General features: G+C 35.1%; 1 protein-coding gene across 1 annotated transcript; it reads right to left on the minus strand.

The window, feature by feature from the left end:
- Window positions 1-10,338: 10,338 nt before the first annotated feature.
- On the minus strand, window positions 10,339-13,677 carry LOC128221485 (uncharacterized). The gene is given in 5 exon segments (XM_052930091.1): window positions 10,339-10,719; window positions 10,722-10,742; window positions 10,745-10,952; window positions 11,491-11,597; window positions 13,656-13,677. Coding segments are annotated over 5 exon segments (432 nt in total). The 3' UTR covers window positions 10,339-10,645.
- Window positions 13,678-14,074: the final 397 nt, after the last annotated feature.

The raw sequence follows: 14,074 nt of genomic DNA on the forward strand, positions 1-14,074 counted from the left end.
TACATAATTATAATTGAAGATATATCAATATATACATACAAATATATATCACGATAGAAGAGCCATACCAGTAGATGAGAAATGGGTATGGCGATACAGGAAGTAAATTGTGATTGTGAAAGCAAACTATATAAATTTTGACCAGCAATAAATACTTAGAGGTAAATCAGTTGTTAATTGATGTGCAGACTGTGCACTAAATAAGTAATTGTGTTATTAGTGGTTTTAGCCAGAGAAATAGCAGAAACTTAATAAATAAACAAAAACAAATAGTGCCATGCTCAAAGGAAATGAAATAAAAGGTTAGTATTTAAGTATGTTGAGACATTCATGAGCATTTGTCGAAGTTAATGTAGTAACACAGAATGACAGCCCCCCCCCCCCTCGCCCACCCTCCCGACTGCTGTAGAACAAAATATTTAGACCTCTGGCATTCAGATGTACACCGTCCAGGAAGATAGCCCTGGAGGGGTCCGAGAGAGGTCGCAATTTCCAGTACTGAATACGCACCTGTTGTCCACATTCAGTGTTCAGGGCTCGATTGAATAAAACGACTGCCGCGTTAAACTCCACAATACTAACGTTTCTTGTGTTTCGTCGAGGAAGTAGCTGAGGAATAAAAAAATCCCCGGAGATGGAAGCGGATTGCCCATAGTGACATCAGGGCTACCATTCGCAACACTAACAAGTGGAGATCAATTATTCCTTTCGCACAGTCGATGTCGTTTCCTCCAATCATCATGGTAATAATGACGAGCAGATAACGAGCAGATAACACGGCTGTCTGTGAATCGACCACCACTGAGTCCAAATAGTCCAATGGACTGGCCATGAGTCAAACGAAAAGCATCTTACACCGAACTGGCATCCTCGAGGAGGAAACGATGAAGTCTATTAACGTGGGAATCGACCAGAATCAAAACATCCTTTTCTTTGTTTACATCCGAAGTATTTGTTAAATAAACACACAAAGAACTGAAGAAATATGTTCGTAGCGGGACGATTCTGCCTAAATTTTTATACCCGAAATAGATAAAGCTATCTTTCAATTGAAATCGATAAAAAATCACTCTATACCTTCAATAGTTAATTCAAGCTGCACTCTCACAGATTGAACATTTTGACAACATTTTTTTTTGTCTTGGAACGAGCCAATTGATGCGAAAATGCATGGATACCAGTGATATAAGACTGCTGACAAAAAATCAGATCGCAGATTTTCATATTTAAGTTCAAAAATTGATGTAACGCGTTTAGCCATAAAACATTAATTTTCGAATAGAAACATTAAAATCTGCGATCTGATTTTTTGTCAGCAATCTGATATCTGCAGATATTTAAGCAGAAATTGGCTCATTCCAAGACAAAAAATAATCAAAAAAGTTGTCAAAATGGTAAATCCGTGAGAGTGCAGCTTTAACTTTAATACAAAAGCTTGTGGAAATACTGCGGAATCTGGGGTTGCATTAACTATCTGGGAAATTATTACGTTGTGAGAACAGCGAAACGAGATGGTTAACTAATACTATCAAAATTGGAATCTCGTTACTTATTATTAACTGAGTGACTCTTAGATACTCGTTCCTATCTGTAAAGTAAAAAACCTAGATATTTGCAATGATTCACTTACTGTGTGAGATTGAATTTTATTGTTAAGTAAATAATATAATGACTGTTTAATTTAAACTGTCACAGGTACACAATTACACGGTTAAAAGCACTAGAAAGAGTAATCCTCGATTTAGTCCAAGATGGCTGCCAAAATCCAAGATGGCCGCCATGACCCTTATTATTGTAAAGAGGAATTTTATTAGTAAATAATTCATCCACGTTCTACGATAACTAGACATCATCCAAAATCAACTTATCATTACATGTATTGGTATTTGAGGTCATGAATCAACGGACGTTGAAAGCTCAATGGTTATATCGGTGCTGGAGAAATTGTATTTTAATTGAGTTTTTTTCTGTTTCAATCACCTGTATCAGGATGCATAACTCTTGTCTAAAAAACTTTAAAGGTTATGTTGTACAAGAGACATTCTTGTACGAGAAAGGGTCATCGAAGAGAAGATGTACCATGCACTCGATGGTTTATTTTTACGTTTTTACTTTATTCAGGGTTATTGGGATAAGAATGAGGTTGTGCACGCAAACTGGATTAAACCCACAGTAATTTTACTGACCGTTCAAATGCGGTACCTAACAATCGTTGATAAAAACACCTATTTTATATAGTATATATGCACTGTGTTGTTTGTGGATCTTTGTGCTGTTGATCCATGTTTCTTGTTTGTGATGTTTTGTATTTGTGTTCAGTATGTCTTTTGTGTTTACCCTGTGCCATTAAAGGGGGTTATGTTTAAACCGTTGGCTACTGAGCTGTAATTTTTCATATAATTATTGGCATCGAGACAAATTAATAAAAACTTCGTTTCACAGAAATTGAATATAAAGTTTATCGTTCAAAATTGATAACACATATTGCCTATTCCATACAGAATAATTAACGAATTGGGTTGGAAATCAAAAGGCCATACATGATATATAGGATATTTGTTGAATTCAGTGGAAGATCGTTTTTTATATCACGATTGGTCACAGAAAAAATATTTTCTACTCGTGAAAATATTATTTTTCTGTGACCACGAGTGAAATAAAATACGATCTTACACTGAATTCAACAAATTTTCTTTTTACGTCATGCATATATCGTGTGTTTTTTTTCAATGTATTTCGTCGATAGTGTAAATTTTGTTTGACGACAGTCCCTTACTGTTGCCTCTGCGAAGGAAAGTAACTGCGGCATAACCGCTATGTAAAAGTTACCTCCTTTTCGCGCGAGCAGTCCGTCCACTAAAAAAATGTTCCACACTTTATGGAAATGGTTGTTTGAATTGAAATTATTTTTAGATAAAATCCTGCTTCCATCAACGAAACCTATCATTTTTAACATTTATTGACGCACATGAAACTTGAGCATGTGACAGTTTTTGTACATTCACGAACAATTTCAACAGATTTATATTAACAATGATGGAATTTTACAAGTGTGTATACGTAAAAGCAACGGAAGTCTGTGTTTAGTGTTTTTCGTAGTGTATATCTAGTCACTGTCGCTCTCAGACTCTGGATCTTACGGTATTTTTTCGGGGTGATTTCATGCTCAGTGCAGCCGAAGGATGTTTTGTTGTTGGTACAGCGAATTAGTTTCATATCTATTAAAGTTGAATGTCACGTTCCCGTTAAATTTTATGTTTGGGAAGACCCCAGAGGAAATGTTGAGGATGTGCCCGAAGATGCTTTTGAAAAGGATGTAGCGCAGACTTTGAAAATTTTCTCGACAAGATGTCGGAAAACACCATGGCCTAGTAAGGCTAGTTGGTTTTCAATCTGCTTTATTTGTTCAGGTTTTAATGGCCGATGATTTGAGCTATTTGATAGACTGGACTCCTTTATCGTTAAGCTTTTGGACAAACCTTTTCTGAGCATTATTTTTAAAAAATAAAAATGAATTGTTGAACTGATGAAGGTAAACAATTGAAGGAAATTGGTCAAAGTCGAAATGTTTGTGCATACATGTACGCGGTTAGAGTTTGTAGGAAGAAATGATCTATCAACTCTATTACTAGCACATGTGGCCAAGTATATATTCAACTGATACCTACCAAGCTGGTTAATTGTAGCAGTATGTTCCATGAAATAGTTTATACATAAATTGGTAAGTTTGTTCTTTTTTAATAGTTATAATCAATCGCAAAAATGTTTGTTTTATTAAAACTATTGCATAATTTGAAACTAATGCATACTTTGATTTTGACAATTCTATAAGATTCGGTCAATGTGTATATTACTGCACTACAGACGACAACAAACATGTACTTGTTACATACATGTACTTCCCAAGTCAAGGGAAGCAATTCTTGTAAAAGATGGAAAAAATAGTCCCGAGTTGTCTGTACAGAGTGGAATGATCAAATGTTATCATTTCACTCGAGCCAGAGAGAAATGATCAAGTTATCATTCACCAATATTTTCACCGATATGCATGAAATAAAACAGGTGACATTCTTTATTAACAGTACTTATCGCCAAACGTTTTCTTCGTTTTAGTTAAAACATGTTTGTGACGCCATCCATTGTTCTTTTTGAACTCTATATGGGTTATTGGACCGTGTCCTGTACTATTTTTCTACTAACTGTCCAATATTAAAAAAAATGGACTGCCCATTATTTTAATAAAGGACTGTCAATTATTTTGTTAGTGGACATTCATTGATCTCATAATGGACAGTCAGTAGAAGTAGCAGTGTGGTGTGATTCACGTACTGTAGAATCAAGATGTTTGTTGACAAACTTGTGTTCTTGTATTGTGTAAATCTATGCACTAATTTGAAGAAAAATTACTTTAAAACTCTTAAGGTTTAATAAATAATTAAATAAAATAAAATAAACAATTTTAACTTGAACAGATTTGATTTGCTTACGATGCATTTATTACTTATAATTTATTTGTAATGTAATTAGTTTGGTAATTTGATATTAGGACAGTTATATACCTCATGTCTCAACACATCTTATTTTTAATAAAACATATTGAACCTTTTGATTGCATAGCAGGTTTAACTAAAAACTCGTCTGAGATTTTAGAAAGTCTGACAATTTTGTAACATTGTATTTGGACACGCTGGATTGCTACCTTTGGTCATTTACAATTCTCTGACTTCTCAATAAATGCCTCTTTTATTCTTATCTGATCAGAATAAAATGATCATTATGAAACACAATATCTTAACATCTGAAATATCATGTCGTTGTTACGTAAAAACAGCGTAACATAATGATATCATAGCAATGTATCTAGTATTGATAAGATTCATGTACTTTTTCAATAAAGTACACAAATCGATCAGCATATCTGAATCGACAATGCCTTTTTTTCTCTTTAGGTTTTAGCGTAGTATTTTAGCCGCAGAAGCTTCACAAAACTTTTAACTGTGAGACTTTCTAGCCCGTGCAAATAATGGTTCCATTTGATAGCGTAAATAGCTGACGTTACGACACTTTACGATTTCTCCCCATCGACCAAATGCGTTATATTCATTGAAAATGTCATAGCCCTGGCTGGCCGGAATGGTAAACTCAATGAAACAAATATGTCCTTGACACCATGGATTTGACAGTGCATCTGCTTAATACATATATAAGGTTATGTAATTGATGACAAGTTCCATGCTCTATCGACAACCAAACGAGAAATACAATGTCATGGATTACTTTATTAATGTAGAGTGATGGCAGAACCGGTTTGTTACGTGATTATTCTCCCTGGATAATTTTAAAGGCCTAGTTTAAGGAATGTTTGGCATGATAATCCCCTGCTGTGCATCTTCTGCTAATTGCACTGGTGTCACAGTAGGTGCCAATTTCCTGTGTATTCGTTAATTGGCTAAAGGCCATTAAGAGTCCATTTGTATAATTAAAAATTCCAAACTGCACAGCAGGATACTCAGATACATGTAAGAGATCTGATAAGACAATTAGGCAATTAGATTAAGAACAATAAACAGAGGTTGTGTACAAATACACGTTTTTTTGCGGTGTGTTTTTGTTGTTGTTGTTGTTTTTTGTTTTTTTGTTGTTGTTTTTTTTTTTTTTTTTTTTTGGGGGGGGGCACTTATAGAGGGCTTAAACTAGGCCTTTAACGGCCCGAGACTATGTCGATGGACATTGTGAACACGAAGCGCTAATAGTTTTGTTTTTCCATTTCATTTTTAAATGTGTTACTCAGATTTAAAGAATGTTTTATTTATGGAAACGGACTTGAAAGAAACACAAAACTGGTCAATACCTCTTAATAATCATTGATTATATCGGCATGCAAACAACCAATAATACAGCAAGTGAATCCACATGCTGGTGGCATCATTACCCAACTATTTGATCGGCAAACCCATGTGAATCGACATTATGCAAGTAAACCCGCATCCGGGTGGCATCATTACCCAACTATTTGATCGGCAAACCCATGTGAATTGACATAATGCAAGTAAACCTGCATTCGGGTGGCATCATTACCCAACTATTTGATCGGCAAACCCATGTGAATCAACATAATGCCAGTGAACCCACATGCTGCTCGCATCATTACCAAACTATGTGATCGGCAAATCCATGTGAATCTACATAATGTCAGTGAACCCACACGCTGCTCGCATCATTACCAAACCATTTGATCGGCAAATCCATGTGAATCGACATAATGCCAGTGAACCCACACGCTGCTCGCATCATTACCCAACTATTTGATCGGCAAATCCATGTGAATCTACATAATGCCAGTGAACCCACACGCTGCTCGCATCATTACCCAACTATTTGATCGGCAAATCCATGTGAATCAACATAATGCCAGTGAACCCACACGCTGCTCGCATCGTTATCCAACTATTTGATCGGCAAATCCATGTGAATCGACATTATGCAAGTAAACCCACACGCTGCTCGCATCGTTATCCAACTATTTGATCGGCAAACCCATGTGAATCGACATTATGCAAGTAAACCCACACGCTGCTCGCATCGTTATCCAACTATTTGATCGGCAAACCCATGTGAATCGACATTATGCAAGTAAACCCACACGCTGCTCGCATCGTTATCCAACTATTTGATCGGCAAACCCATGTGAATCGACATTATGCAAGTAAACCCACACGCTGCTCGCATCGTTATCCAACTATTTGATCGGCAAACCCATGTGAACCCACATAATGTAAGTTAACAAACATGCGCTTCGCATCACTACCCCCCGATCTGCAAACGCATGTGAACCACTATAATAGGCATTTTGCTCTATACCCTATAAAGTGTTTCGTTTTCTTTGCAGTTAAAGTTACTTTTTTCGCAAGCACATTCAATATGGTTCAAGGACTTACGTTTAATTCTAACTCTTAATAGCCTTATACATTTATCTCTGAAATATGTAAATTTACCTATAAATATCAATTTGTAGAATGAAAAAGATATATTTTGTATTAATTAAATAATACATAACTTATATATTATATATATTTAATATTCTTTGTCATTTGGTACATCAAGTGCATTTTGCAAAACTGATATTGTATTGAACGCTATTTATTTCTCGAAACTATCACTTAGTATCGTCCTTATTTCACTACTGATGTGAAAATCTACAGAAACAAGCTCAGTAGCAAAAAGTTAAAACATAAACCCGGTTTAATGGAAAATATTTGTCGGCAAAATGATGATCTTGCTATGTAAATAAAACAGTTATTCATCAAGTTGTAGATACTTTAATATAAGCTCACACTTTTGCTATGAAGGAGTCCGGGCTTTTTTGAGCGATATACCCGATGTCGAGGATGAGGATATTTAGAATATAAAAGTAAAATATGTTTATATTGGAATATAATTCAAAACAGTTTTTGTTTTGACCGATGTGTAAGTTTTACAGATTGACAGCTTTAATACCTTACGTTTGAATTCTCACTGGCCTTTTGGTGATATTGCTTCTATTTCTGGGCGTTTGGTATAGCTATTCCTTTTTTAAAGCTTTGTTGGAAATGGATTTCTGCTTAATTTTGGAATCGACTTGGCTAAGCCCTATTCTTAAAAAACAACAACATTGAATGAAGAGCACATAAGAAGGTTTTATATTCAACTTTCGATCACGATCCAATATTTTTCCGAACGCATCGCTCTCACATTAGCTCTAGTATGTATAACTCCTATAGTAATATTTATTAAATGTAACTTTATCAAACATATGTTAAGTATTACTTGCACTTGTTTCGCATCGTAAGCATATACGTCCTTATCATAGCCACGCATTCGGTCTTTGATAGAGAGTTTAGTTTCTTAAAACACTTCGACAAACCTTTTCACGAAACCGCAGCCTATTGGAGCACTGTCAAAACATCGATTTGGAATAGGTTTGACAACGTGTTTGGGTAAACTTCTCACCTAATCAAACTCCGGTGAAATAACGCAGGTCGGCCTCTTTAAGCAGCATGCACTGCCATTTGTTGGTGAAGAAAAATAAAAGTTATCTTTGTTTTAAGTCATCACTCGAAGCAAAATGTTGCCTTCCGACGTAGCATTTATGACGTCATTTATCACGTGGTATACACACACTGTACCAGCCCTTATCTGCTTTCATTTGGCAAAAACAAGTTCGGGTAAAACAAGGAACTGACCACGGCAAGGTAGTTACTCCACCTTTGACCAATGGCGATATTTTGAAAGCTCGTTGTCTTGTAGCGTTGTGGTTCTCGTTTGATGTTTGATTGGCCTCAATCCTTGAGCCTTTAAACAAGATTTTAGGAAAAGAGCATCACACAGTTCAAAAGTGGGTGGGGAATGCAAAACATAAAAAGGTTTTAACGGGTAAGGTTTTATCTAGTTTTGAGGAAATATATTTTCCAAGAGTAAGACATAGCAACATTTTTTGGTTAAAAAGGATTGGAGCAGATTTTACGAACGAAGATTTGTATTACATTTGTATTAGTTTTCGACTTTGATTCAAATTCGGGCGACACCATCAATATGTTTTTTTACGTCAAAAAGTCCCTTACTACCCAATCATGTATTGAGGTTTCTTGAGGCTATAATTTAAAATAGAAATAATTTAAAAAAAAAGTGAAACATGGTGAAATAAAATCACTTCGTGGTTACAATGCAAACGCCATTCTTAAAATAAAAGCAATCACCTCAAAGCCACAATAAATTGTTGATTGGATGGTCCTAAATATTTCGACAAAAAACACAATTAAAATCTTTTTTTTGAGAAAATGAAAATACTGTTTGTGCCAAAATCTTATTACATATTTCGGAACAGTACTCATCGCATTATTACAGATACACATTTTGCAAAGGATTTTTGTATTATGCTTCCTAGATATTGAACTTCAAAACTATATAAAAATAAATTTCTCACAACCTTTAAAATACAAAATTGCTTTCTGTTTTTATTCATATGAAAGTTATCCTAGTCCGAAATTTCAAATCGAGGGAATTCGTCGTAAAACGCACATTTATATGCGCCGAATATATATATACATCGATTCTTAATTAATACACATGCGTTGACGCAGAAGAACAGTAGACATCTTTTCCAAGAGCTTAAACATTGGACATCATATAAAGTACGAGTATACTGAAATATCTTCAAATTGTATGGTTTGCTGAGCAAAGAACTGGGCGTGATAATGCTGTTGGATATGTCCATATTTTCCGCAGAGTAACTGACCTTCAAGAGAATTGATATTTATTATGTTTTAATGCTGGACGTACGTCAAGGATATAAGTCTGTATAGAATATACAACGCCAGTAACGAATGAAAACATAATCTACCTGTGGAGTGTTAAATTGAAAGTAAGTCAACTATATAGTACAGTCCATGAAGATGTTACAGCAACCACAGTCCGAGTTATTTGGATTAAACATGAGCGCATCAGTCGTCGAAGAAGATATTTGTTGTCTATAAACTACATTTTCTCCAAGTGGCTAAGGATTAATAGATTTATTCACAGAATGCCACAGAGATACATGATACCGTCATAAACAGAGCAAAAGACTTACGCAACAAAGTATCTCGTCCTACATGTATATACAATATAAACAACAATGCATAACTGTTATCATCACATCAAAGCATCTCGTCATTCATGTATATACAATATAAACAACATTTCGTACATTTGGCTATCACATCAAAGCATCTCGCCATTCATGTATATACAATATAAACAACATTTCATACATGTGACCATCACATCAAAGCATTTTGCCATTCATGTATATACAATATAGATAACATTTCATACATATGACCATCACATCAAAGCATCTCGTCATTCATGTATATACAATATAGACAACATTTCATACATGTGATCATCGACACAAAGCATCTCGTCATTCATGTATATACAATATAGACAACATTTCATACATGTTATCATCACATCAAAGCATCTCGCCATTCATGTATATACAATATAAACAACATTTCATACATGTTATCATCACATCAAAGCATCTCGCCATTCATGTATATACAATATAGACAACATTTCATACATGTGATCATCGACACAAAGCATCTCGTCATTCATGTATATACAATATAAACAACATTTCATACATGTGACCATCACATCAAAGCATTTTGCCATTCATGTATATACAATATAGATAACATTTCATACATATGACCATCACATCAAAGCATCTCCTCATACAAATATATATTTAATACAATATAAACAACATTTAAACACATTATCCCAAAACGTTTCACCTTACGCCACCAAATGAATGTGTATGTACATGACAAGTCAAACTTATTATTACATTTCGGCTTATCAGTTAACCTTCATGACTCAACTTTGATAACACTAAGCGTACACTAATATCACTCTCACACAAAGACTTTCGTGGCATTAAAACATACTAAGCATGAGATATTTCAATGTAATCCCGTGTAAAATGGAGTCATCTTAGATTGTGTGTTCGATAGCAGCATGTTTATAAAATAATATACATATTTAAGATAAGCTTCCTTCATGGACAGGTAGGTTATCCTTCAATTTACTCCTGTTTACATTACAATCTTAGTTATTGATAATACCCACACCACCAGGGACAGCCTTCATCGATCGCCATAATTCTCGCCATTCTATTTGCAAATGGTGGCAGTTGTTTATCAGTAGTTGTACTTTCCATATATTTGAATATAATCGGCGGCACATTTCCACATGCAGTCCACGGTCACTGCGCTCCATCCTGCTGGCCTTTTTTCCGTTTTGTGCGAACATGACATGCCCCACCTACGAGTTCCAACGTTAAACGAACCGCCCCTTCCAAATTCGATGTAATGTCCCCGATAGTACAAGTATCGATGGGATAGTTTATGTATGTAATGCTTCGGATAGGTGGACCTCTTGTTCTAGCACACCGGATAGGCATTTCCGGTGACGTCAGCCGTGCTGGAAAATCCCATCCCCCCATGCCAGATGAGTCACGCGCTGTGACGTAATACTTTTTATTTCTTTTATTATATACTTTAAGTAACCATAATTATGAGATTTCAATAGATGAGTTTCATAAACAATAACTTTGCAAAAATATATCTTCACAACAAATCGAAATTACCCTTGAAAGACTTGATATCGAAGGAACTTATTGACGTTGACAGTGAATACAAATTACTGCGCGTCATGACGTCAGTAAACATTATCGTACGCGCTTTTTGGTGAAATGTACAAAAATGAGTTTATTTATGCACTTTCTTCACAAAAAAAAATAAGGTATGCTAGAAAAATATATTAAGTGTATCCGTTCCGGATAGAAAAATCCGATCCTCGGGCACGCTGCGTAGCCGGTTACTCAGCAAGCCTCGTTACCAGGCAACGCAGGTGCCCTCGGGTCGGATTTTTCTTTCCGGAACGGGAACACATGACAGATATTATTAGTATGTAACGCTTCGGATAGGTGGACCTCTTGTTCCGTCCGTTCTTTTTTACGCACGATAATTTAGTCTCGCCGAAATAGAATGGACAAAAGTAATCTGAAAAGCACCCGACAGCAGCAAAACAACATTATTTGTACATGTATAGAAAATATCAGATGAGCGGTCATCCAATACTAAATTTATTCAACAGGTTTTTTTTGTTTCATTGACCGTTCGAAGGCAGTAATTCCATCAGTCATTACTTATTGTAAATTATTGTAAAGCTATATTGATATGTGTTTGATCTGTTTCTGGTGTTTATACGTTTGCGTTCCTCGTTCATCGTCGTTTGAGGCCTTACTTTACCGTATTTATTAAAGCTAAACTGTATTCATGTTTACAGCCTATAATCAGTAGTTATCGAAGCTAAGTCGTAATCATGTTCAAAGTCAATAAACAACAGTAATAAAAGGCCAATTCATAATAATGTTTAAAGTCTATACACCATAATTAGTATAGCTAATCCGTTACCATGTTTACAGCCTATTTACAGTAGTCATTTATGTCAATCAATAATCATGTTCAAAGTATAGTTCATAGTTCCATAGTTTATTGCATAAAAAAATACAATGTTTATAGCATGAATAAAATGATACAATCAAATGGGTAGAATAGAACAGTATCAAGACATTTTCAAGAGCATACAATGTTAACGATGTTATACAGATCGCATAGCACAAAGTGTACGTTCAGTTGTTAATGATTATGTAGCTGTACATACTGTACATTTCTCCCACCTCAGATAAGTAGCTCCATTCATTTAACCATGCTAGAAATTCTTATCTTGCCCACGGGCGAAGATAAAAATGCCCGGATGGAACTTCTTTTAATTGTCACCAAAGTGTAATTACCTCCCTTGTTGAAGACTGTCGTCTGTAGCGCATCATAGAAACCTTGTCCTGTGGCAATAGTTAGAAAGCTAGTTAATTATTTCTCGCTTCAAATGTCACCAGATAACAGTTTTCACGCACCTTTCAAGAAATAATGCTTCACTCTTCTTAGAACTATTTAAAGACCGATCAGACCATTTACATACTCTGAATCATTGCGCGAATATCCATGACAACCACGAATTATCGCATATTCGTACGCAATTATTTTCACTAAGCACAAAAGAGTTCCAGCAAAAAAATACATTTTTACTTAATTTTGTTTAACTGAGATGGGAGAAAAAGCATCTACCATAGCCGCTCGTGTAAGATAGGTTCATCCCGACCCTCGCGCAGGGTGTTTTGCGGAAACTCGGTAAACCTCGTTTACATGAGCGGCCATGGAAGATACTTATAATATAAAGTTGAAGGGTCGTTTGCGAAATTGATAATCGCATAATTCAATAACATCGTTCTATTGAATACGCCATTCGGAACATGTACACTAAACCTTGATGACTTAATGCACATATCTGCATGACGAATTACACATTCCTGGATGACGTATTACACAAACCTGTGGTGCACATACCAGGATGATTTAGTGCACAAAAAGTAACCAACATGTACAAGCACCCCTACAAGTACTGTTTCCCAACCTCTCTTTTCTCTATTCTCTAGTTAAATCTTAATGTCATCCAGTCCATACCCTTATTAATAAAGCTACATATCCAATAATGATCTGTTTTATAATCTTGTTGTTAAAGTATAAATAAATAAATCTTCATGTCAACAGTGGTTGCTCATATGTTCATAGTGTAACCTTTTAATTTTAGAGTCGAGGTATTTCAGTGGCGTAGCTACATAATATTATAGGCCTTGTAGGCCCGGCCCTATAACTTTTTTTGGAAAATGATCAATTTGAATAACCCAAAAATGCAACAAAAACTAATAGCTACTCAAACACTTTGAACAACTCGATTTTTTTATTTTAATGAAAACAAGTTTGGTGTTTATTGAAACTAGGTGTATTGCTTGGTTTTATTGTAATCAAGTATAATTAAGTGTGTGTAATGTGCATATAAAAGTCCCCAAACTCACATAGAATCATCGGGCCTACAAGTTCTTTAGGCCCTAGCTACGCCCCTGTATTTATAATAATTTAATATGATACTATTCTAACTCTTAACTATTTTGCTTATATTCTATTTAACTTTAATCTAATTTGAATGCACTTATGTATTACCTTCCAGGTTCTTTTTGTGCATTATTAATATGCTATTTGATTTTCATTTGTCAGAAAAAACTCTGCTAGTTAGCTGCTAGAAAACTATTTTCAGATTACAAAAACCTTCAACAGATAGTTTGATATATCAAATATACATTGTTTATTTAGAATATATGATTGTACTTACCGCAACAAATATGAAATTCATGGATTTCACCCTTAAAGCAGTGACATTGGAAATAACAAAGCGCTGGGAAGACTTGGCGTTTTTATATGATGACAGTTGAACATTTCCCAGTCCTTATCTATGAGAAATACAGTCCATTTCTGTGAAAACTGTATGACTGTAAAAGTGTTTTCAACTTATCAGCATACTTGATGACACTTGAACATTTCCCAGTCCTCATCTATGAGAAATACATTTCATTTATGTGAAA

Source organism: Mya arenaria, chromosome 16 (assembly GCF_026914265.1).
Source record: "Mya arenaria isolate MELC-2E11 chromosome 16, ASM2691426v1".
NCBI lineage: Eukaryota > Metazoa > Mollusca > Bivalvia > Myida > Myidae > Mya > Mya arenaria.